At 49.4% G+C, this 25775-nt stretch overlaps 1 protein-coding gene across 2 annotated transcripts; it reads left to right on the top strand.

Annotated features, from left to right (window-relative positions):
• On the top strand, positions 1-25171 carry SLC18A1 (solute carrier family 18 member A1). 2 transcript variants are annotated; one of them, XM_053911040.1, is made up of 16 exons: positions 1-92; positions 2177-2373; positions 4028-4391; positions 5008-5066; positions 8944-9027; positions 9849-9941; positions 11478-11567; positions 11807-11850; positions 13575-13635; positions 13717-13812; positions 19623-19701; positions 20648-20699; positions 21945-22008; positions 22253-22372; positions 22587-22720; positions 23506-25171. In XM_053911040.1, exons 2-16 carry the CDS (start codon positions 2250-2252, stop codon positions 23617-23619), a joined length of 1578 nt encoding a protein of 525 aa, XP_053767015.1. In that variant the 5' UTR covers positions 1-92; positions 2177-2249; the 3' UTR covers positions 23620-25171. The 2 variants fall into 2 exon arrangements, with proteins under 2 accessions (XP_053767015.1, XP_024416688.2); XM_024560920.3 differs by having other exon boundaries at positions 18-92; positions 2132-2373.
• The last annotated feature ends 604 nt before the right edge of the window (positions 25172-25775 follow it).

Genomic DNA, 25775 nt, shown 5'->3' with positions numbered 1-25775 from the left:
CCAGCACGTCCTCGCTCGGAGAACAGAGTCCCTGCTGAACGGCTAGCAGCGGCCGAGTCTCCTGGAGTACCTCTCACAAGATGGGCTCTAAGGTGAGAAGTTCCTCTCTCTGGACAAATTCAGTCCTTCCTTGTGATGTGTGTCTCTCGGCACAAAATACTGATTCTAAAGTAAAGTTCACTACTGATCAGTTAGCCAATTCCTGGTTTGATTTGGTTTGTTTGTTGTGTTAGTTCGTTGTATTTTTTGGTCTAGCCTTGAGTGCCTATTTTAAGGCATTTTACATCTTTTAGTTTTCTTTCGCTTTCCCTTCAGTCTCTTTATTTCCTTCTTTATGTAGTCTAAATTTGTATTTAGAAATTCATTATTTATACAGGATCTTAAATGACTGCATGCATTTTCTGGCTAAAGCTTACCTGGGGATTTGGTTTGGAGGGGGCCTCTTGGTTACTTAGAACCGTTACGTAGGTAAGGTTCTCCTTGCAGCCCCTGTTTTAGAACAGAGCAGAGGGGCCCAGCAAGTGAGGCTGACTACTGAACCCCAGTGATAAACATTGAGCATTATTTACTTCTTGTATTATGAAAATTGTTAATAATAAAACATTTAAAGTTACAGAAAAGGAAAAAGAAGATAATTTAAGTATTGGTCATAATAGCTGACACTTGGTTATGCATCCTTCTAGTCTTTTAAAAAGGTGCAAATTAATTTTTATGTCATTGAGGTCAAGCTGCAAATACAGTTTAATGTCCTTTTTTAAAATTAACATCATATTAAAAGTATTTTCTAAATCATTGAAATTGTCTGAAAACGTGATTTTAAAAGCTGTTTACATTCCACCATTAAAGTGGTTCACTTATATAAATAACGCTGCAATTCACAATTTCAACCCTAAGCCTCGGACTGCACTTCTGACTGTTCCCTTCGGGTACATCCTGGGAAGCAGAGTCTCCCCGTCAGAGGGTGTGTGATTTCCAGATGCTCTTCACGGCAGTAATCCACTTTAAAGTTTACACAGTTGGTATTGTCGATACCGGAACAGAAGCCATGTAAAAGAAAATGAAAATTTTTCTCATTTTTAAATCAATCTTTTCTATTACAGTTGATATACATTATTATATTAGTTTCCGGTATACACCCCAGTGATTAGACATTATATAACTTACCAAATGATCACCGATGGATCTCATACCCACCTGGCACCACTCATAGTTATTAGAACATTATTGACCATGTCCCCTGTGCTGTCCTCTACATCCCTGTGACGACTCTGTAGCTACCCATGTGTACATCTCAATCCCGCCACCTTTTTCACCCAGCCCCCCCAATCTGGCAACCCTCAAAATGTTCTCTGCACCTATTTTCCCAGACCCTGTTATCACCTGAAGTTTAGCAAAATACTGTGACTTAATGGTGACTAATGACATGAAATCCTAAATAGAAAACTAATGGTGAAAGTTAATATTTTATTTACACAGAGTAACGCACCGTTCTGAGCGGGTGTGATAGCGTAAACAAAAGGCTGAGAGTGTTTCTGCCGGTGCCGCAGAGCAAGGGGAGGTGGCGGGCTGCAATCCTGCAAGTTAAAAGCTTGGGAGTTCACCCAGGTGGACGCCAGTTGTGTGACCTGAGGCAAACCTCCCAGCCTGGAGCCTCCGATTCCCCGTCTGTGAGAGGAAGGGGCTGGCCTATGCCGGGCTTCTCGGTGGGCAGCACGGCTCATGCTCCTGGCACCTGGAATAGTTTGGTGATACACGTGCACAGACCCTAACTTGGTTATGGCCTGGCACATGAAGTTCTTTTTTAAGACAAGTCTTTCCGTTTCTTTAAGTAGATTTAGAGGGGAAAATGAGTAAATAATGGTGTAAGGAGTCCTCAGATGGGACGTAACCGTGGAGGCGACAGGCAAGTGGCTGACATTGGAGACACGGAGATCGGTGGGCTCCAGAATCCGCACGACCTGCGAGGCAGAATTCCGGTGCGAGAAGCTGCCCCGCGCTGCTTCCCGGGCAGGCCCTCTGGGAACCGGGAGAGTTAGTTAGAAAGCTGGGTGAGAGGCGAGCAGAGACACGGGCCTGCAACCGTTCACATACTGCCGTACCACCTGCTCCTCTGTACTTTTTATTTTAATAGTGAGTTTCACCGCTCTGGTCAGACTTTCTCGCCTTCTCTGTAAAGACAGCAGAAGGCCTGCAGGTGTAACAGGACCTCCCCCCAGCACCCGGAGGAGAAGACCCCTGGCGCCCTGGTCATGCTCCGGGCCGTTTGGGACGCCCCGGCGCGCTTGCTGCGGGAGGGCAGAGAGTCCCGGCAGCTGGTGCTGGGCGTGGTGTTCGTGGCGCTGCTCCTGGACAACATGCTGCTCACCGTGGTGGGTAGGTCCGGGGCCTTTGTGTCGGGGGTCATGGGCTCTGGGCCCCGCAACACACGCCCCTCGAGCTTTCAGCAGTGAATAAATACACTTGCGAGCGTTTCCTTTCGTGCTTGAAAGCGCACAGAGGCTGCTGGGAGCGGCGGGAAACTGAGGAAATGGAGTCTGAAGCCTGCCAACCATTGCTGAAAGCTCCAGAGGTTCAAAGAGAAGGAGATTCAGAGTACCTGACCCAAAAAGAGGCCGACTGGAGCCAAAACTGGCATTACTTCCTCCACGCACCCCCCCCTACCCCCCAAGGCACTAGTGGCTCCTGTGGCCGCTGGGACAGTGAGCATCTTGTCGCTGTTATGCGGCCCCAGCTTCTGCTCTGCCGAAATAACATGCTTTATGGATATCCAGCTTTTTACCAACACCTACCTTTCTGGTGGTCCATTCCCTCAGTCCTGCTTTTTTTGGTTAGTAGTCTGTCCATCTTTGGTTTGGTAGTATCCAAATGGGTGCGAACGTGTTGCCCGGTGCCCCCCTCCCCCCGGGGTAAAACATGTGCTTTTAAACATGAAGCTTTCTGGGACAAATAGTTAACCCAATATGGTCAATTCTCATTATGCGGGGCAGTTACACTCTCTGAAGCTGCTGCAAACCCTGCACTTGGCCAGTGCTGAGTCACTGATCCCGGGAGAAATACCTCCACACACGGCCCACAGACCGCACTCTTAAATCCTGAGAACAACGCATCCTGGTAGATTCTACTTTCTTATTCTTTGTAGTTTTCAATTGCAGTTGACATTCAATATTATATTAGCTTCATGTGTGCAGTGTAGCTATTAGACATTTATATAACTTAGAAACGGATCATCCGCTAAGTCTAGGCTCCCGGCACCATACAGAGTTATTACAGTATTACTGACTGTATTCCCTACGCCGGACTTCACGTCCCCAGGACTATTCTGTAACAACCAATGTGTACTTCTTAATCCCTTCACTTGTTTCACCCGCCCACCAGCCCCCTCCCATCTGGCAACCATCAGTTTGTTTTCTGTATCTGTGAGTCTTTTCTATTTTCTTAACAAAGGAGAAAACGAGGTTCAGAGCCTTGTCTCAGACAAGGCCTAGTTAGGTGCCTTGTCTGAGGCCACCACACTAACAGGTGCCAGAGTTGGGATCCGAGCTCTGTCCAAGCAGCCCCAGAGCTGGAGCTTCCTGCCCCACTCCAGCTGCTCCTCCTGCCTCCATGCTCTGCCCCCTCTGCATTGGCCACAATAAAAAGGCAGAGCCTGCCTTGTTCAGCCTCAGCTGGGAAAGTGAGCATCGGGTAACTCCAAACTCTCCCCACTCTCTGCACATATGTCCAAGAGAAATCACGCCAGCTCCACAGGTGTTGACTTTGTGATAACAGATACACTTGAGCCAGTAGGTGAATTAGCCAATATGGAATCTATGAATAATGAGGACCAATTATGTGATACTTGGAATTTAGGTACTTTAGCTAATGGTATAATGTGGGTGGGTACAATCTTATAATGGGTTTCAAATCACGTCACATAGACACCTGCCTTGAGCATGAAACTGAACTTCGTAGCAATGACCTTGAACCATCTAGTATTAAGAAGACGATGTGTGCTTAGCCCTGACCCCTTGTCTTTCTTGACTTTCAGTGCCCATTGTGCCCACCTTCCTATATGCCACAGAATTCAAAGAAGTCAACACTTCTCTGCACCCCGCCCCTGCCTCAACTTCCCGGCATGCCCTCACTTCCCCCACCTTTTCCGAAATCTTCTCCTTCTTTGACAACAGCACTGTGGCTGTTGACAAAAGTGCTCCCAGGGGCACAGCATGGACAAATGGCACTTCTGGCACCACCCCGCCTCCAGTCACTGGAGCCACCTCAACCCATAAAAACGACTGCCTGCAAGACACAGAGTTCTTGGAGGAAGAGAACATACGAGTCGGGGTTCTGTTTGCTTCGAAGGCTCTGATGCAGCTTCTGGTCAACCCATTCGTGGGGCCTCTCACCAACAGGTATCTCCATGGGTGCTCAGTGGCTCCAGAGTAAGAGAATGGGCTAGGGTGTCCTAAAGGGGGTTAGAAGGGAGAAAGGGGAAACTCTCTTGTCTGTACCCCAGGACAGTCCTCTGTTAGAAAAGCTGGTTACCCCAAAGGATAGCCTGATGTTGATGAAAGGCCATGGGCTTCAGATTTTCTTAGTGACCTAAGAACTGGTGGGTACCGAGAAGAGAACAGTGAAGGGAAGCACACCATTGAGGCGATTTTCGTGTCCCAGAGCCCAGCCCCAGCCAGACACGGTGGGGAGGGAGCAGGCCTGTCGTAAGCCAGAGCACTGGCTTCTTAGCAGCTGTGTTTGGGATTATCCTGATTTTTCAGAGGAGTATACACTCTGACGAGGCTATCCTTTCTGGAAAAGAAGACCTAGGCCCTGGTCTGTGGGTAATACTGCATGTTTGCTTATTTACTTATATACATTTAGATGTCGTATCCATTCTCTATACCTGCATTCAGAGACATGTTTTACCATGTACTCAAATAACTGAATTTCTCTTCCCAATTACATGAAAGTACGTAGTCCCAGAATACGGATGCCTATTGGAACTACATCTTGTTTTAAATTCCCTCTTAGGATTGGATATCACATTCCCATGTTTGCTGGCTTTGTTATCATGTTTCTCTCCACAGTGAGTAAGTAATTTGCTTCCTCCTTTCTTCCCTTCACTGATTACCTTTGATTTTATCGCATGCACTGCGGTGGAGAGAGCACCGTCACGCTAGCTAAGTGGCCCGTGGTCCTGATTTAAATGCTTTGCAGCGTTTGGTATGGGCATTAGAGCAATAATGGCAACTCGGTCTAGTCGGAATCTGTATATTCTGCTGTAGAAGAACGGATACCTCACTTCCTTCAGCTGAGGCAGCTTGAAGGCTGGTTTACCGTGTGTGTGCCACAGTGCGTGTGTGTGCGCATCAGTAATCCCTTGCGTGAGTTCAGCACACACCTCAAGTCTTTGGGAAGATGTCATATTATTTTTTATTTGCAAAAGTAAAGGGCAACAAACAAAGAATCTAAATTGGACAAGAGCAATTGGGAAATACCCCAGAGTCCACTGCCTTCAAGTAAGAACGTTAAAGGTTAGGAAATGTTCTAGCTTAGGAAAATAAATTTGCTAAAGAAACAAGAAAGGGAAAGACAAACAGTTCATCCAGTTTCCAATAGCTATTCCTAATAAAATGGCAGTGGAGTAAGAACAGGAAGTGAAAACAAATGTCTGGAAACTGACCATGAGAATTACAAGAAGAAGGAACCAATGGGGGGTTACTGCAGGCGAGGCAGCCTGTGGGCCCACTGGTGGCTCCTGATGGCCCTGCTGACACTGACCCGAACGGCAGGCCTCCTGAGCCCTCCTGCCTTTCTTATCACCTTTCTGTACTTCTCTGCTTTTTTATTGCTTCTCCTTCCAGTACAGGGATGGGCCCCTACCAACCAGCACTGAACGAGGGTTTGTCTCACTCAGGGCTGGGAGGCTACGAAGTGCAGAAGCCAGATAAAGTTCTGTCTCCAGACTGCAGCTTACTTGAGACAATTCCAGCTGAAGCAAAGTAAATGAGGAAATTCAAGTTAGAAGTGTTTATTGATCTTCTAGAAGTTTAGTCTATGCTACACAGTAAATTAAAAACAAATAATTTGCTGTTTCATCAAATGAGACATACATAATTTATTCCACAAAACTTTATGGGCCATACATATTATGCTTTGATGGCAAAAGTCACTGAAGGAATGTGAAGTATAAAGACACATTTCCAGCCCTGGCTGGTGTGACTCAGTAGACTGAGTGATGGCCTGCGAACCAAAGGGTCGCTGGTTCAATTCCCAGTCAGGGTATATGCCTGGGTTGTAGGCCAGGTCCCCAGTTGGGTACATGCTAGAGGCAACCACACATTGATGTTTCTCTCCTTCTCTCTCTCCCTCCCTTCTCCTCTCTCTAAAAATAAATAAATAAATAAATAAATTTTTAATCTTAAAAAAAAAAGACACATTTCCAGTTCCCCAGGACTTTATGATGCTCTTTCCAAGCAGAGTTTGTCCACCTGCAGGAGCAGAGCCAACCCCTAAACACCAAGAACTGCAGGGGAGAAAGATTGGCTATTTTATTATGAATGGTGTAACCAAGGAGAACAGGACACTAATGCTCAAAAGCCCACACTCTTTGATGGCATGTAGGTTACAGATTACAGAGGGCAAAATCACAAGACACCGTGGGTTAGGGGGCTCAGGGTCCAGCTGGGAGCTGATTGGTCAGAGGCGAGTAAGGATACTGAATCATTTCTTCAGCTCTTGAGGACAGCTCTGAGGTCTGTTCCAGCATCCCTCGGTCTGGTCTCATGGGAAAGTAGCCAGGGGGTCGTCCCAGCTTAGGTCCCAGAAGCGGAAGCATGACTTAGGTCAACATGTTATCTTTAGCCTGCAGAGCTCCAGACCCCATGATCATCAGTCAGGTCCCCACTGCTGTCTCCGGCTGCCTCAGGGGTCCCTGACTGTCCAGGGGAAAGGCTGGGTCTCTGAGGGACATATATATACAGGGCCCAGCACAGATAACACCCCTCTTTTACTACAAAATCGTAAGCATGTCATTATGTAACATAACAATATCACACTCAAGCACACCACATGACATTTTAGGTGAAATGTTCAAAATAAAACTATAAATTATTGCACCCATATTATTACCCTACCAACCACACTCAAGCAGGCGTTACTTCTCTTCTGCTGTGTGTATACATATATATATATATACATATATACATATATATGTATATATATATACATATGTATATATATATATGAGAGAGGTGGGGAGAGAAATGATTTCCAGAGCTAGGATTTAAAGGTAAATTTAATCAAAGTCATAAAAACCTGCTATTTCAATGTCTGGGAAGCCTGACAAACAGCCCTCAGAATAAGTTAAGGCTAAAGGATCCCATAGTCTTTATATTTTTAACTTTTTACATTATTTTTATTGTATTTTTCCATTACTATTTATCCGCCCCCACACCCTCTTCCACCTCCAGCCACCCCCCTCCCCGCCAGGATCCCTTAGTCTTTAGTGCAAAGTCCTGGCCTGAAAGCGTTTCTTGTCTACCACATTGTATATATTATATTCCACAGCAGTTATTGTTTCCATGCCGTCACCAGTGTCACCGTACTTGAGCTGGCCTAATCCTAGCGAATGTTTGGTGTTTAGTGCCTCCTATGTAGAATTCTGTTAGGGTTTTTGAAATACTGAAAGGAGGTTGCTGCTGCCCATTGCCACCCCTAAGGGCCCCCAGCTGGGAACCATACTCAATATAATTAGGAGCTAAATGGTAGCCTGTGTTAGGGATGCAAAGTAAAAAAGAAATTGCTTTGGTCGTCCTAAGTAGGATGACCAACCATCATCCTACTTCACCTGAAGTTGAGGGGCCTCCCAGGACATGAAACTTTTGGTTTTAAAGCCAAGAAAACCCTGGGCAAATGGGGCAAACCGAGATGAATTAGTAGACGATATAGGAAGAGCTGACCTTGAGCAGATTGGAAATCTGAATGCCTGGGAGCGGGCGCTGGCGGCCAGGCGCGGAAAGACCAAGCATGTGCATGTTTGGGAGACGGTGTGATCACGTCGGGAAGGAGTGGGAGATTATAAGGCGTCAGACGAGCGAGTACATCTGTGATGAGTGGGCAAAGGCATTTCAGTTCCGCTGATGCAGACACTTTGGGAGGGAGTCTTCTGTCTTTTGTGGGCATTGCCTTTGAACTAGAGGCGAGACGTGTCTGCACTTACCAACCTCAGCACCAACACCCTGTAATTTAGTGTTTGGTAACATTTCTGTTTGGTTCTCAGTTTTGTGTGTGTCAGTCTCCAGTAGACCGAACCTCTTCAAGGGCGTGAACTGGACGTCTCTTTACCTCGCATCTGCTAAGAGTCTAGCACAGCTGCATGTTCAGTATTGCTTAGTAAATACTCCCTGATTTGATTTGGCTAAAAGATCTTCAGTATAAGGGAAAGGGAAAGATCTGATTGGATAGCCAGATATTACTTTACTGTCTACCCGATGCCTGTGGTCCCTCAAGTACACATAGCTTCTTATCCCCACCTTTGGGTGACCCACTGAGGCCCAACAGTGGCAAAGGTCAAGTCTGGGTCTTGCGTGTGGAGGATCCAGAAGTAGGGTCTAAGGAGAAGATCCCAGTCCAGGGCCTTGGACTTCTTAGACAGCCCTGATTTCAATGGACAGATGTTGGATATTGGCTTTGGGCATGAAAGGTGGAAATCCAACCTTCCATCCACGGGGCGGTGAATCCATTTGTGCTTCTGCGGTTTCTCAGTCTTCATACCGGTTAAAATGCAGTCCTGATTCAGAGGTGGGAGACTAGAAAGATGACTCCAAAAACAAGGAGCAGTGAGCAGGCTTTATTTCAACACAGGCACAATGGCTCACAATGGTAATGTCGAGGGCAGGTTTCCCCGGGGGCCAGGGAACCAAGGCAGCTTGCTAACTGGAGCGTTCTCCCGTTCTCTTTGCCCAGTGTTTGCTTTTTCTGCTACCTACGCCCTGCTCTTTGTGGCTCGAACCCTTCAAGGCATCGGATCTTCATTTTCATCTGTTGCAGGTAACACTGACATCACACACACACACACACACACGCTCACGTGCACACACACGCACCACCTCTTTTACCATCTCTGAATACCTTCAGACCCTACTTTGAGATTTATGTGAAAAATTAAAGAAAGTACCCTAGAAGGCAGAAATTGTGATTCAAAAGCAAGATGACTGTAGAGTTGCCGGCAGTGCCTGGAAATCCCTCAGCCTGACATCATTTCCTCTAATGGTGCTGAGAGGCAGCTGGCTCAGCTCAGAGCAAGCCCGAGGCAAAACCGTGACGTAGGCCCAGCTTTTACCAATGCCATTCCATGCTCTTTTCTCTGTCCCCTCTCACCATTTTATAGGAACAGTGATGTTAGCAGCACCAGTAACAGCATCACAGTTTGCACAGTGCTCTCAAATACGGTGTCAAATGTAACCCTGCGACACGAAGCACATGAGTGCGGGGACAGGAGCGCCCTGCCCACTCCCTCTCCTGGACACGCAGGGCTTTTGCCCTCATCCTCAGGCGCCCCTGTAGAATAGAACGGTGCTCTGGGTTCATAGGTTTCCCTTCCTTGACCTAGTCCATATCTGTCCATCAGGGAAGGTGCTAGGAAATGATAACGTGATGTGAAACCCAGTGTCGTGGGACAATGGTGTTCTGCGTCACGCTTCTCAGAGATTTACATTCCAACAATATTCTGAACAGAAGGGGTGAGCCATGTGGGAGTTTGTGGGGACCAGTGGGGAAGGATTTGTAAAATACTGTGGCTTAAGCTTTGCAAAACCCCTCAAGCTGAAACTCTAGCGGAGATGCTGTCTCCATCTGTCTCTCTCCTTCAGGTCTCGGGATGCTGGCAAGTGTCTACACTGATGACTGCGAGAGAGGCCGTGCCATGGGAATCGCCCTGGGGGGCCTGGCTCTGGGAGTGCTGGGTACGTGGCTTCTGGCCCCAGATGCAGGATCGCGAGGGTGGGGTACTGCAGACTCTCTGCCAATGACTCCAGGAGGCAGGTGTTTCTAAGGTCATGGAAGACACTCGTTTCCTTCTTTCTGTTTTGAATCCTCCCAAAATTTTGTCCAGGAACTATGAAATCACTCCCCTTACGAAGCTGAATAGCCCTTAAGGAATGGTCCAGAAACCTAGTCTAGTCAAGGGGTGGATCTCCGCATGTTAGCAGCCACTGCCTCACCTCTGCTTCCCCAGGTAGTGGGCTTTCAACATGAGAACATGCTCTTTGTCAGACTTTGTGCTACATGCATTACAGATATAACCTCCTTCAATCCTCGGCACGGTGCTGTGAAGGAGGAGTGGTTGCCCTCAACACAGAGATGAGAATAGGAAAGGTTAATAGCCATCCAAGGTCACAAGCCAGGAAGTGCCAGAGCCAGGGTACAGACACAGGTTTTCGGGGCTTGAATCCCAAGCTTCAAACCATGAAGCTGTCCTTTCTTTGAGGTTCGTCCCTCGTATGATTTAATTGACTAGTGCAACAAGTCGCATACTTTATGGAGCACTTATTACATGCCACGCACAATGTTAGTGCAGAGGAGATGAATGTAAGAAGCCCTAGATGTGGTTCCTGCCCCATAGGAGCTTGCAAGCAAATTGGGGGGAAAACACCAGAAGCCTCTTGACTGGCCCACACCCCACCCTCTACAACCACAGGGGAGAGATGGAACAAAACCCCTGCTCTTTGTTAGCCCCCACCTACCCAGATGCCCGAGCTGAGACTGGTACACCCCTATATCCTCTATCTCCTCTCCCTCCCTAATGAACAACCCCGCTGTGTCCTCTACAGCCACTTCCTCAAGGCCAGCTCCCAGCTCCTCATCCCATCTCAGCTGAAATGTGGCACCAGCCTCCTGCCTGCCTCCCAGCTGCTCCTGAGGAAGCTCCCTACGCCCAGAGTTGGTGGGAGTTCTCCCCCAAAAAGCACTGGTGTTCCTCCCTAGCCTTCAAGGCTGAGTAGATGCTGTATCTGGATCTATGGGGCCCTTAACTATGTGGCCTCAACCTTCCCCACCTCTGCTCTTTCCCTCCCAAATACCATTCCAGAAGAACTGACTTTCTTCTATTGCTTTTCCAACCACACTCTCTTTTCTGACACCTGTGCATTCTTTGCACATGGTTCTTCCCCACCAGTATTGTCCACCTGACAAAGCCCGATGGCCTCCTGAGCTCACTCCGCTGTGCTTACGCAGCCCTTTATAGGTGGAACCTTTACTATTGAACTTCACCCTTTACCACGTTCTAATTATTTACACCCACCCCCACCCCACCACACTCATTTCCTCCACTAGCACGGGGAGACCTTGGAGCCAGGTCTTCTCCAGCTCTGAATCCCCAGAACATCGTGTGGAGCTCGGCCCCTAGGCCTTCAGTGAACATCACGGGGTCCATGCGGCCATGCCACGCTGCCTGGGCCTGGCCCTCACCTCTGGGTTCTGCATCTGCTTTGCCTTTCCAGTGGGAGCGCCCTTCGGAAGTGTGATGTATGAGTTTGTCGGGAAGTCTGCACCCTTCCTCATCCTGGCCTTCCTGGCACTACTGGATGGAGGTAAGTCACCATAAGAGGCCACCAGACAGGTGACAGCCCAGGCCAGGTGGGGGATGCATTATGCTGTAGTGTCAGTCTTGACATGTTGGAGTGGGTCGAGGACTGCCCCATCCTAGTTAGGGAGGGGGAACTTAGGGAGTCAGATCTGCGTGTGGTTTGGTGATAGCAGGTTGGCCGTCATTTGAGCTTCTGACACTCAGTGGCTAAACTGTGTGTCTCTCTCCCTCTTTCCCCCTTAGCACTCCAGCTTTGTATTTTACAGCCTTCCAAGTTCTCTCCTGAGGTGAGTACACACCAAGCTCTAATTCCAAGGGATACATAAAATGGCTAAGGGCACTGACCCAGACGTCCCTAGATCACTCCTGCCAAAATCTAAGAAAGGTGAAGGGATGGAGTCAGGGGAAGTGAGAACTGAACTTGGATTCCCAGACGGAGTCATAGTTAGGGTGGTGTGGCGGACGGCGCAGGAGTCTGGCCAGATGTTGCACAAAGGGGAAGAAGGCCTTACGAAGACTCAGGGAACCTTATGTGATATACACAAGCACACGCAGTCACGCACCACGCAGCAATGTTCGGTCAACAACAGACCGCGTATTCAGTGGTGGTGCCGTGAGATTATAACAGAGCTAAAACAATTCCACCTTCTAGTAACATCATAGCTGCTCTGGCATCACAGCCAGTCATGGCGCCATGTGTCACTCCTGATTGTGGTGTAAACAAACCTACTGGGCTGCCAGCTGTAGAAAAGTATAGCACATACAATTATGATAATAAACGACTATGTTACTGGTTTCTGTACTTTACTTTTTATCATTATTTTTTTAAGATTTTACTTATTTATTTTTAGAGAGAAGAGAAGGGAGGGAGAAAGAGGGGGAGAGAAACATCAATGTGTGGTTGCCTCTCGTGCGCCCCCTACTGGGGACCTGGCCTGCAACCCAGGCATGTGCCCTGACTGGGAATCGAACCAGCGATCCTTTGGTTCACAGGCCGGTGCTCAATCCACTGAGCCACACCAGCCAAGGCCTATGATTATTTCAGAATGTACTCTTTCTATTTATGAAGAAAGAGCTTGTTGTGCAGCAGTTTGCTGTGTGACACCAGCAGCGGCGCCGTACGTCTTGTAGTTACTGTGTCTCGTGTTTGCATGATTTTCCCTTGTGTTTGATTTAATCTCATGTTGTTTGTACAGTAACACACTGTACATGGTGTAGCGCAGGAGCGATAGGCCGCACCGTGCACCCTGAGTGTAAGCAGGCTGTAACATCGAGGTTTGTGTAAGCGCATGCTACGACGTTCGCACAAAGACAAGATCGCCTAAGCACATTTCTCAGGTGTATCCCCACTGGGAAGCAGTGCATAACTACAGGCATACGTCTATATATATAAATGTATGTATGTATGTATATACTTGTGTGCTAAGTTTATGTATACACATATACAGTCATGAGTTCAATAGATATTTAACATGTGGGGTGGGGCAAAAATAGGTTTATAGTTGTGAGAATGCAAAACACTTTATTCTTGTATTATCAGGTGTTAATTATTGTATCGTTTTCCATACAAAGGAGACAATGACTTTGGGACCTGAGTATCTGTAGTGACAACAATCCAGCGCTGAGAAGACCTTAGTGGTCACCCAGGCAGCCTCCCCCCAAGAGCATCCTTACAGTTAAATGTTGGAGCTGGTATTTGCCTGCCCCCAAGCCAACGATGGCTCTGGGAAGTTCATATCAAACCATGAAGAAAGAAGGATAAAAAATGCAAAAAATATAGGAAAGTTTGTTCTAACTACCTTGAATCTGTAGCCAAGTCAGACCGAAGTGGGGGTAGCCTGGGAACCTACTACTTGTGATTGACGTCAGAAGTTGGGGCAGCCGAGGGGCACTGACCCCCTGACCCTGTGGAGTCGGTGCTGACTCCACGTCCGTACTTTCTCAGATTCTGTGAAAATGGGGGAGATTTATATACTATACAGATGAAAGTTTTTGTTGTCCATGTCCTCAGAGTGCCAAAGGGACTCCGCTCCTTACACTCCTCAAAGACCCTTATATCCTGGTGGCTGCAGGTAAGCTGACGACACCCCCTGTGGGCCGGGAGAGTCCGGGCTTCAGGGCAGCCGTGGTGGCTCATGGCACTGTCCCCCCAGGCTCCCTCTGCTTTGCCAACATGGGAGTGGCCATGCTGGAGCCCACACTGCCCATTTGGATGATGCAGACCATGTGTTCCCCTGAGTGGCAGCTGGGTAAGTGACCTTGGTCCCCAGTTCAGGCTTGAGCAGAGGGGCATGCCATTGGCCCTTTCTCAGGTAATCCAGGAGCATCACTAAGCCCAGGCCTCCATGGTCCCAGAGGGACAGTGTGCTCCTTTCATAGAATCACTGCCCATTCACAACTGTGAATCAAGCCTGACTGGGTGGGTAGTCCCTCCAAGAAGCAGCCCAAGAAGGAAGGGGCGGGGCGGGGGGGGGGGGTGCGGTATTGACAGGGCTAGAGAGCAGCAATTTCCTGTGTGGCTAAACTCCTAAGGACTTCTAGTCAAAGGACGCAAGTTCTCATTTCTATTGATTGGCTATGCAGCTGTGCCGATCACAGAGACTTTCCGAGCACCCCTTTGCCCATCTCTCAGGTAGGCTTCGGGATCCTGTGCAGCTCAAAGGGTCATTGGAGGAATAACTGGCAGTCTTGCCCCTGTAGACCATGAACATGCACCACCATCACCATCCACATTTTCTCTCTTCAGCTCCCCTTCCCCTGGATTACTTTTTTACATTATTTTCATTGTAGCTTTTCCATTACCATTTACCCCCCAACAGTCACCCAGCTCCCTCCACATCACCACACTGTTGTCTGTGCCATGAGTTCTTTCTCTTTCTTTCCTTTTTGCTCCGTTCCTCCACCCACCCCTACTCCCACTTCCCAAGCTGTCAGCCTGCTCTGTGAGTCTGCCTGTGTTTTGCTTGTTGGTTCAGTTAGTCCATTAGATTCCACATACAAATACAAAGTAATCTGAGATGGACAGTAAAATCTCAGATTTTTTTTTTTTTTTTTGCTATCTTTTCACCTCTAAGAGAAGAGCTTCTGGAGCCTGCTGTTCTGCAGCCCTCACCCAGGGGAGGCGCTTGGCTCTGCATCCCAGGCGAGAGCTCTGGGCCCAGGGGAGAGGCCTCCAGCCTCCTCTGCTCCTTTTCAGGAAGCCTGAGGACAGGGACAGAGAAGGCTACGTGCAAAGTGCTCCATCACTGCAGGGAGGGGAGGCTTATGGGGCCAGAGGGGAAGCTGATAAGGACCTGATGTGGCTCAGCATACAATAAAAGCACTAAATCTAATTTTGTAGGGGACAGTTCTAAGCAAGGCGCCCAGCCCCAAATTGAATTGTTCTGGGTGGCAGCTGCTTCTGACCATGACAACTAATCGAGTTAGTTGGTGCTTGGCGCCAGCCAGCATCCCCTGCCCCGAGGCTCCAGCCATGCAGGTGGGACCCACAGCTCAAGATGGTCCTTCCCCAGCCTTCTTCACCCAAAGGAGGGACTGTAAAAAGCAAAACAGCCATCCTCCAGTAGCTGGTGAATTGTTGCCTCTGGGCATCATTGTAATCGCCCCAGTAGTTTCTATTAGGCAGCACCGTGCTTCTTCCTGGGAGAGGCCGAGCGGCAGGTGAGACACCTGAGGAAGCTCACAGGGTGACTTCACGCAGTCCCCTTTGCAGGAACATCAGAGCTCAAGGAGGGTCTGTCTTCCTCCATTCTTTACACCCGTCTGCACCGAATTGCCTGGAAAGTGGTTAAAACACCGGTATCAGGGCCCCACCCGGCAATTCAGTGAAACAAGTTTGCATTCCAAGTTTCCAGGTGACGCTGAGACGGCCTCAGTGACCCCACTTTGAAACATATTGCCCTAAATGCAGAACACTACATTTATGGAGGAGGGAGATGAGGCCTCTGAGAGGGGTGCTCATCTGTCACTGAGCACGCAAATGTCCCATGTGCCCGCTGCTCATGTCGCCGAGGGCGGGCAGAGCTCAGGCCGGAGACGGGCCCACCTGGGTGTGACTCTCAGTGGCCACTTACTGGCTGTGACCTTGGATAAGTTTTCTAACCTCTTGTGAATTCCACTTTTTTCATTTGTAAAATTGGAGCTGCTTTTCAGAGTTGATTTCCAGATTAAATTGTTATATGAATTCTAAAAGGATTAGCACCATGCATGGAATATACTGAGTAAATTAAAATCATTACTATTTTATAATTGTTTTTGTTTAAGTCACTTTGACAATCACAGCTAGCAACGTCCCCACCCCTTGAAGCTGTGCTGGGAACACCACACGTGTGTCTGTGGACGCACAGCCAGGAACACGTCTTCTGTACAATGTGCTGCTGAAATGCAAGCTGTCCCCAGGTCCAGGAGGACAAGCCGCTGTGATGGGGGGAAATCTCACTCAGAAGTTTCACCTCAATGTCATCCTTTAAAATGACACTGAGACGACCATCTAGGTGGCCAGTAGCTTCCCAGAGGAACTTGTTTCCAGATAATCAGGTACACAGTTGGGTAGTTAAAACTTCAAATGTTTTCAAAGCAATTAAACATAAACAAATAGGCACAGTTTGAGACAGATGGCCACGCCGCACAGGTCGACTAGACAAACCCACTAAGGTGTACTGCACTTCCACCCACAGGAGAGAATATTAAAAGCAAACAAGCCATCAGCTGGTAACCGGGGAACTGTTGACTTTGGGCTTCATTGTGATCGTCACAATAGTCACTACGAGGCGACACTGCTTCCCGTCAGCACAGAGAGGCAGAGAGGCTGGTGAGGCCTATGGAAACTCACATCGCCGATGCCACACAGTCCCTGCGCCGGAGCCATCTGGCCTCGCACTGGGGGTGTGGGTGGTGGGAACACCTGGCGCTGGAGTGGGAAGGCCTGGGTCCAAGTCCTGACCCCGATTCTCATCAGATGACACTAAGTAAGGCCAGTGCTCGGCAGGGACTTAATCTGGGCCAGGAGCTGTGCAAAATGGTTGTTGTGCACGATGTCATTTAAGCCCCACGGCCAGCCTGTCTCGTGGGAATTGTCATTATCCCCATCCTGCAGAGGGAACTCCCTGTCAAGGCAAGGTCCTCAGCCTGGGCTCCATATGCGTCCTTCATCGCCTGGTGCTGACTGACACCCGGGTGTTTCCTGAGAACCCCGTTTCCTGCAGCCATGTTCCTCCTTTGCTGCTTCTGAATCATTTCTTCTTCATTCTCCTTCAAAGACCCCAAATCCTTTGAAGATCTTGTTAAATTATAGCACCCACCCCTCAGTCACCACACCTCCATCATAAAAGCTGTCAATCTTTTCTGCCTCTATTCTGTCCCCGTTTGGGGGGACATCAATATCCAGGTAGTTAACCCTCTAACCTCTTGGCCTATTCCTTAACCTACTCTTCTGCAATGATCCTTTCCTCCTCTCCCCTTCACCAATCAAACCTTTATAGAACCTTGACCTTGACATCATTAATGGTATCCCCTCTAAAGTCACCCTTCCAAGCAGCCCCGTTATCACCTTACGTATATTCTGCTCAGGCGTTCTAATCCCCCCACATCAACAAAGGTTGACAACCTTGGGATTGCCATTGGCCTCAATTCTGTTTTTATCACTGCTCGTGTCTCCACTTTTGTCTTAGCTTGGATTACATCCAGATGGACCCAAGTCCACCATCAATGCCACTCCTTCCAAAGCATTGGTGTTCCTTTGCCCGCTCTTCCCCTGGGGCCATCACCTGGCAAAGCCTTGACGGTCAAGCCTGTCTGGTTACCAGTGCTTTGCCTTCACACAAGCACTGAGACTGGACTGCAGAAAAACACACGGCCACGCTGTTGGTCTCACCTTAGATTTATGGCCACAGATCTGAAATAGGTTCCTTTTCTCAGCTCCACTATAATCTTCTTTTAAATTTTAGTTCTAATTAGAGTTGACTAAGGTAGGTTCTTACTCTGTCCAACAATCTTTCTGTAAGTCCCCTAGCTATCTTCTCCATCCCATTTTCCAAAATGGCTTTTACTCTTCTCTGTCCAGACCTCTTAGACAACCTCATCCCTTCGGCTTCCCAGCTCCTGGTTGTGCAGAAAATAGGAGAAACGAGGGGGGAGCTCGCGTGTTTCCTGCGCAGAGCACGCTCACTTCGCTGCTCCTGTGTCCGCACCACCGCCTCTGCCTTATCGCTGCCGCACCTCAGCTCCCTGCAAAGGCCAAACTCCTTTTTGTCCCTTGTCTCCTGGGTTCCACCACCTTCACCCCTCCATTGGCTACTCCTTTCCTCCTTTTCTACTTCCTCCTTCTCTGCTAACTTTTAAAGGTAGGGGTCCTCAGAGTCACAGACCGTGGGTCTCTACTCTTTCCCACCCGACCTTTTGTAGGTGAGCCCAGCCACCCCCCTGGCTGTAGAACCGATGCACGAACCAGTCAGTCGGACACGTGCGTCTGTGTTTGGGACCTTTGTTCAGAGCTCTAGACTTGGGTGCCCAACTGCCCCATGTCTCCAGCTGGACGTCTAATAGGCCTTCCGAACATTTTCTGAGCACTCCAAGCCTCCTTCACCTCCAGTCTCCAGCCACCCAGTTGGTAAAGACAAAAACCTGAGAGTCTTCCTTGATTTCTCTCTTTCCCCCACCCCTGCTGTGCCTGTAGCCAATCCAACCAGGAATTCCACTGACTCCGCCTGCAAAATACCTCCCCCTGGATCCCCTCCTCTCTGCAGTGACTCCCAGGCTGAGGTGCTGTCCCGCTTCTCCTGGGTCCTGCAGGTAGTCTTTTGGCTTCCACTCTTGTCCTGAGGAGCCACCCTTCTAACCACAACCAGGGACCTTAGACAGCAAGTCGGAGTTGGTCATCCCTCTCCAAAACTTCCCATTCCACTTCACATAAATTCCGGGTTCCAGGTGCACCCTGCCTATCACTCTCCCCTCGCTCAGTGCGCCTCAGCCACGTGGACCTCCTTCCTGCTAGAACAGACTGAGTGGTTTCTTCTGTAAGTGTTTGCGTGAAGTGGCATTGGGGGGGGGCAGTGTTTGTTTTTGTTTTGTGTTGCTTTTCTGCTTGAAAATTCTCTTTTGGTTATTTTGGTTTCAGCTTAAATGTCAGCTTCTCAAAGAAACCTTCCCTGCCCACCCAAGTCTAAGTTAGCCCCATTTCCCGTCATTCTGCCATAACGTCGCATTACATTTTCTTCACAAAAGTCATCATTTTTCAAAATTATCTTTTTCATGTATTTGTTTGCCTATTTATTATCTGTCTCCCTCCTGCCCAAGACTAGGATTTCCTCTCTTATCCATCACTCTATCCCTAGCCCTTAGATTACTTAGCATATAACAAAAGCTCATTAAAAGCACCGCATGAATGAACAGATGCCTGAGACTCAGACAAGGTAAGTAAATTGCCCGAGGCCACAGAGCTAACAACTGGCCAAGCCGCGGAGTGAATCCAGAGCTGTGGGCTCCGCAGTCCGGCTCCGCAGTACCTGACTCTACCGTCAGAGCACAGTGTGACCGTGGCTTCAGTTTACAAAATCTTTTACATCTGTTACCCAAGGTGCTCCTCAGTGTAAGCTGCTGTCACATAACAATAGCTTCGCTTTTCCCAGATGAGAGCCCAAAGCTCAGAAAGGCTTACTAACTTACCGAACACCAGGACCTAAGCGACAGAAAGACAGGGGAAAATAGCAAGGCAGGAACTGTCTTTCCCAGGAAGGACATATGTCCTTCTCTAGTGTGCATGTTCTTATACCAACGGCCACGGGCACTTCACACATGAGAATGGCTCACTGGGGCTATTCACCCAGAAGTCCAAGCAGGGAGCTAGAAGTACCTCACATGTATTGAAGCTAAAAGGCCCTGCTCCTGAGGAACGCAGAGGTATGGGGTCCTCTGTCATCCAGTCTGGGTTTGCACGGGGGTCCCCAACCCACAACATAAACCACTTTGCGATCCTGGAAGGTCACTTCACCGTCTTGTAGGATGAAGGTGTTTTAGAGCAAACAAGGCGTGTCCTGAGGTGCGGACCTGTGTCTTTCTACAGGTCTAGCTTTCCTGCCTGCCAGTGTGTCCTACCTCATCGGCACCAACCTCTTTGGGGTGTTGGCCAACAAGATGGGTCGGTACGTAGACTGGGGATCTGGGACGAGCTAGAGGAATATAAAACAGGACAGCCCTTTGAGGTTGTCCCTGCACCTGGGATGATGAGCAGCTTCTCTGAGGTGGCAAGTTTAGGACAAGTACACACATAAAAACTGCCCCTGGGAGGATGGGGCGGGCAGGTGGCGAGGGCCGGAAGGAGAAAGGACAGTCGGCCCTGCGCTGGTTGCTGTAGAAGCAGCAGTGAATATCTGAGGGACAGCCTTCGCTTTCCAGATGCTTGTTGTCCCGTTGAAGAGATCAAATAACCCCTCAGAGAACAGGCCTGAGAAACAGCCATGCTGTGGGGCAGTGGCTGCCCAACCGTGCTTCGGGGAGGTGCCCCAGGCCCCCGAGGGCTGGGGGCTAAGAGGTATGAGTCTGGATCCTCTTCCTCCACGACAGTGAGAACAGCTCTGACTTCATCTGCGTAGCACAGCGTAAAGGCTTTAAAAATAAAGATTAAAAAGAACAAATGCTGCTCTAGGCAATCAGAGAAGAAAAGAAGTTTGGTATTACTTTTCTGTGGTTTCTGAGATGGGTCTTGAAGAGCAAATAATATAGGAATAGGGGAGAGGCTGTCTGAACAGGGAGACAGCATGGATTAAATTTGAGGGTTACTCCCAAGGGGCCTGTTCTTCTCAGTCAACTGGCTCCTCTTCCAAGGGAGGGAAGAATAGTTCCCATCGGGCCCCCTCTGCTTCTGCTGGGGGAAGAGGCGTGGAGCCAGGCAAGAGATGGGGAAGGAAAGGACAGGGAAGGGGCTCGCCTGGGTGCAACCTGACCACACAGAGACGTGTTCATCTTCCGACCTCCCACGGGGGTCCCTGGAATTAGGGGTGGTAGGACTAGCCAGTGCAGGGGTGACAGGGTGGCGGGTGGAAGGGATCTCTCCCCTTGGCGCCATTTAATGACAGCTCTTTTTCCCAGGTGGCTTTGCTCCCTGATTGGCATGGTGGTCGTAGGTACCAGCTTGCTTTGTGTAAGTATAGTAAAGTCTAGTTGAGAAGAGAGAGGGAGACCCAGACATTTAAACATCACTGTGCTTCAGAATGAGCAGAGGGTTGACTTGGCGAGGACTGTCAGAGAGACGTCTCTGCATCAGTGGGAATTAGCAGCCAGGAGAGCTGCCACCAGGCATCCCGCCGGGGAGAGGTGGGGGAGGAGAGGGAGGGGCAGTGGGAGGGCTGGAGGCAGGCCCGGGCTCTGCACATGGGCATAGGGAGCAGTGCATATGGGTGTCTACGTGTGGGCCAGCCGGATGGTGCATGTCAGACTTCATTTGTCCACCCCACCCTGACAGAGCCCCATAAGGCACTGGGTGAACCATCTGTGCCTCAGCCCCCGGCACCTGACTCTTAGGTAGAAGAAGAAGGAAAGAAGGGCTTTTCCATTTTCAAGAGCCCCCGTCATGCTCTCTAAGCCTTCGTTTTCTCCTCTCCGTGATGGGGATGGAAGCACACTCACAGGGCGGCCAAGGGAGCCTGCAGGCCACAGCAGTGTCTGGCACAGAGTAGGTCCCAGGGGCACGTAGCCAATACTGTCAATAAAATGTAAACACCTGCTGAGGGATCTTTCCCAAAATTAGTATCAGCCACTAAAATCCAAACGGTACATTAAACCTCTGAGGGGTAAGTGTGTTGGGGTGGCAGGTTGGGTGACAGATGCCCAGGAAGGGAGGGCGAGAGAACGAGCTTCACAGGCGCGCTGATGTGGCAGCAAACAGGCCACCCGCCCTCTAGCTTATGGATAATTGGTTGTTGGTATCTTTTCTCTTTTTTTGCTCCAGTGGCTACCAAGCTAAGCCTTAGCCTAGACCTTTGGATGCTGCTGCTAATAGAAATGAGAGAAACTCCATTCAATGAAGAAGGAGGACAGAAGTGTGGGTCTGGGGGGAGGGGTGCAGTACAGGGAGGGAGGGCCCAAGCAACAGAGGAGGACCGTTGTTATGATATAACGCAGTCAAACCTGAGGTGCAAACTTGACCTTGCCACTTACTAGCTCTGTAACTTTGGGCAGGGTATTTGACTGAACGGCACCAATCTAGTTTTCCTATCTCTAAAGTGGAGGTAGAGCTCTTCCTAAGGAGGTGCGAGGATCCAAGCAGGTAGTGCCTGGGGCGCAGAGCACTTGGGAATGCATTCCAGGTGAACACGCTTTGCTGCTGAGCTGCGCCTGCACGGCCTAGCTGGGCTCCTGATGAACTCTCCCTCCTTTCCTACTGCAGGTCCCTCTGGCTCGGAATATTTTTGGCCTCATTGCTCCCAATGCAGGGCTTGGCTTTGCCATAGGTAAGAAGTGCCCTTCAAGGACATAAGAAGGCCCTGGATGTTGGTCTGTGGAAAGGCAGGCAGATCGGGGGGCAGCCAGCAGTGGTGTGGAGAGATGAGCTCATATTCCTACCTGGAGTGGGTGTCGTGTTGAGTGGGGGGATCACAGGCTAAAGAAGTAGACTAAAGGGGGACAGAGGGTACCCAGGCAGAGGGGGGCCCGGGGATGTTGCTGACAGAGGTGTCCCATTTGCTCTGGCCACAGGCATGGTGGATTCCTCTATGATGCCCATCATGGGACACCTGGTGGACCTGCGCCACACCTCCGTGTACGGGAATGTCTACGCCATTGCCGATGTGGCTTTTTGCATGGGCTTTGCTATAGGTATGTTGGTGGGGGGCGGGCAGGGAGAATGAGAGAGGAGCACCCAGGACCTGGTGTCCCAGTCTCCCTTTTCCACTGAAAACCAGCTGGAAGTGGAGCTGGGGGGCTGATCCGCGCAGGCTCCTGGAGCTGTCTGACCCTGGGACGTCCTCTGGGTCACCTGCCATGTGATCAAGCCTCAGAAACACTGGCGACTTGGACTTCTTCCTCACAGGCCCATCCACGGGCGGTGCCATTGTGCATGCAGTGGGCTTCCCCTGGCTCATGGTCCTCATCGGAGTCGTCAACATCGCCTACGCCCCTCTCTGCTGCTTGCTGAGGAGCCCCCCAGGCCACGAGGAGAAGCTGGTAAGGGCCCTGCTACTGCTAAAAAAAAGTCTTGTTTCTTTCCGTGTCTCTCTCATTCCTTTTCATCCTGTGCTCTTACTTCTTCCCTCTTCAATGTCTCTCTGCGCTGCCAGGGTTTCTGATCCCTTTTTCATCTTTATCTTTCCTTTGTGGATTTCCTTATTTTCCCTTCTTTACATAACTACTTCCTCTCTCACAGCAGGCAGTGAAGCAGGGTCCTAAGTAAACAAAGAAAATGGGAAGTTTTTAAGAGTCGGAAGCAGGGACCATTAAAGACTGCAGTTACAGCAAAGTGTGCATTACCAAATTATCTCCCTAAAATGGATAGAATTCCACTGGGTTCGCTCATTCATTCATTCATTCATTCGTGTCTACCATGCTCCTTATCAAATCACCTCTTAAAATACCAAACCACAGGGGAGGGAACCATATCCTGTGATTTTAGTTAACTAGATACTTTCCTCGATTGCAACACCAGCCCGCTGAGGGGGTGGGAGGGTTAGGGAGAGGTGTAGCTGCTGCTCAAAGGAATTATAGAAGAAAGGAAGGTCTGATGGGGGTGGTGCCAACTTCAGCTGTAGCCTGAGCTACGGCTGTTAGGGTTCAATTGCAGGATATCAGATGTTTGTCTTGACTAGGCCTGTGCACTTCATGAAGCATAAACAGGGCCCTATGCTTGTTCCTGGAGTCTTTCCTCAGCAGCACTGGCCTTGGGTGAGCTAGCTGGGAAGGTGCAGAGACTGAGGAAGATGGGCAGCGATTTCCCTCCCTGCCTCTCGCTGCAGGCAATCCTGGGCCAGGACTGCCCCATGGAGACCCGGATGCACGCGGCCCAGAAGTCCACAAGGGCATTTCCACTGGGGGAGGACAGCGACGAGGAGCCTGGCAGTGAGGAGTAGCAGCAGAAGGTGGTCCCTGGCCTGTCATACATGGGTGTCTGAGGTTCGGACTTCAACGACCATTCCTTTCCCTGGAACCAGAGCACCCTGAGCCATTCAGCAGGCTTCCCTTCCCTCTCCCCTGGGTGTCTCTTAACCTCCCCCCCCCATGCCAACCCAGGCTCTCTCCTCACTTGTGGCATCCATGGCTCCCCCTCCACCTGATGCCTCAGGTGGCCCAGGTTTTGTGGGAGGACAGAGTGACGCTTTCTCCCGGGAGGCTGACTGAACTTGAGCTATGACAGGTTCTGCAAGGGTGACTCACTTCCCAGAGGCAGCAGTGAGCACAACGTGCCCCTGAAACCAGTGGGGTGGCTGACAAACCTCACTTCATCTGCTGCCTCATCTCCTCTGGCATGTCCCCAGCAGGCTCTCGGGGTTCCATGCCCCGTTCCTCCCTGAGTTTTCCCAGCTAAGTGAGAAAGTATCCTCCACATTGGATTGCTGCTAAATTGCCAGTTTGGGGAATTTTTAGCCTGGTTTTTTGTGGTTTTTGTCCATGGCAAAGCCTACAGCTGCTCATGTGACTTTGCCATCAGTGAATGGAGGACTCTCTTCGTTAGCAAATGGAAGGCAAAGGGCCTGTTTATCTTGTGCTCTCAGTTACGGGCCTTCTCACTCTTCCTTCTGTGGGTCTCCACCTTTCCTCAACCTCTTAGGCTGAAAAATAAAAGTAGGAGGACAAAAAATACATCTATTTATCCCAGGATTTCGAGGGAAGAAGTGCAAAAGCAGCTGCCCTAAAATTCCTTCCAACCATGGATTTCCCAATTCTTTCCCGAGGATCTTAGTGAGGCGTTGCTCACACTTGCTAATGAGTGTGTTATTACGTAACTCAGACGAGGTAAGCTAGATACTCTTTTGTAGCAAAGGCAAGTCTGTGGGCAAATACATTGGGTACTGTAAACGTTTTGACTTTTTGCTACTTTTTGGAAATAGTTATTGAGTGATGGGGCTTCAAAGAGGTGGGAGACATGGCCCACCCTTTAGTAGCTTCCACCTGTCTGGGCAAACAGGACACGCACAGGGTGGCCTGATCCATATTGCAAGTTGGTGTGCACTCTGCTGAGGTACGAAGATGCGGGGATGACCACGGTCTGGGTAGGGAACAACGCAGAGATGGAGGCAAAGGCAGGATGGGAGAGGCCCACAGGGGCATGGTGCGGGTGCCTGGGTGGCAGATTGGGCTGTCCAGGCTTGACTCTGGAAGGCTGCCTGGTTCCGATGGCTGCGTGCCCGAGGAGGAGTTTGGTGGATTTGACCCAAGCTCCGGATCTTCAGAACACATTCCAGCTGAACCGCAGTGAATCTTATCATTTACAGACAATGGATGACTGATTCGTAGAAATGTTCCTAGGGCGTTGGCATTAACTGGACTTGCCTGATATGTGAAACCCGATGTCCTTATATTATCATTTAGTCAGGATGATACTTGTCTCAGATTTTGAAGGAGCTCAATGATAAAATTAGGAAGTCATTTGTCACAATATGTAAGCTGGAACTACAAATGCAGGCTGAGCGGAGGCCCCTGTGCAGTGGGAGGGGGTAGTGGGGTGTGGAGGGTCTGGGGCCCTGACGTGGGGCCTTGGTGAGTCTCACACCCATGTGGGGAAGGACTTATAATAAAGGATGGGCTTGTTACAGAAATTAACACATTTAAAAAATTAAGATTTTTCAAAAGAGGCAGTCTTTCTTGACTTGCCAGCTAACATTGTTTGAGCAATATAAAACATATTTCAAAAGACACCAACACATATTTATTCAGACAAGAGTCAACGCCAAACACCCCAGGTCGGTCAGGACACATTTTTTGTTATCGATCAGAAATAGGCCATAAGCCCTGGCTAGTGTGGCTCCGTGGATTGCATGCCAGCATGCAAACCAAAAGTTGCCAGTTCAATTCCCAGTCAGGGCACATGCCTGGGTTGCGGGCCAGGCCCCCAGCTGGGGGCGCACGAGAGGCAGCCGATCCATGTATGTCTTGTGCATCGATGTTTCTGTCCCTCTCTTCCTCCCTCCCTCCCTTCCCTATCTCCAAAAAATCAATAAATAAAATCTTTTAAATTTTTTAAGAAAGAAATAAGGTTAAACATAGCCTGCGTATGAAACATATAAAA

The sequence above is a fragment of the Desmodus rotundus genome, chromosome 9, assembly GCF_022682495.2.
Source record: "Desmodus rotundus isolate HL8 chromosome 9, HLdesRot8A.1, whole genome shotgun sequence".
Taxonomy (NCBI): domain Eukaryota; kingdom Metazoa; phylum Chordata; class Mammalia; order Chiroptera; family Phyllostomidae; genus Desmodus; species Desmodus rotundus.
The sequence above is the reverse complement of the archived record's forward strand: the minus strand, read 5'-3'. Positions and strand labels throughout refer to the sequence as shown.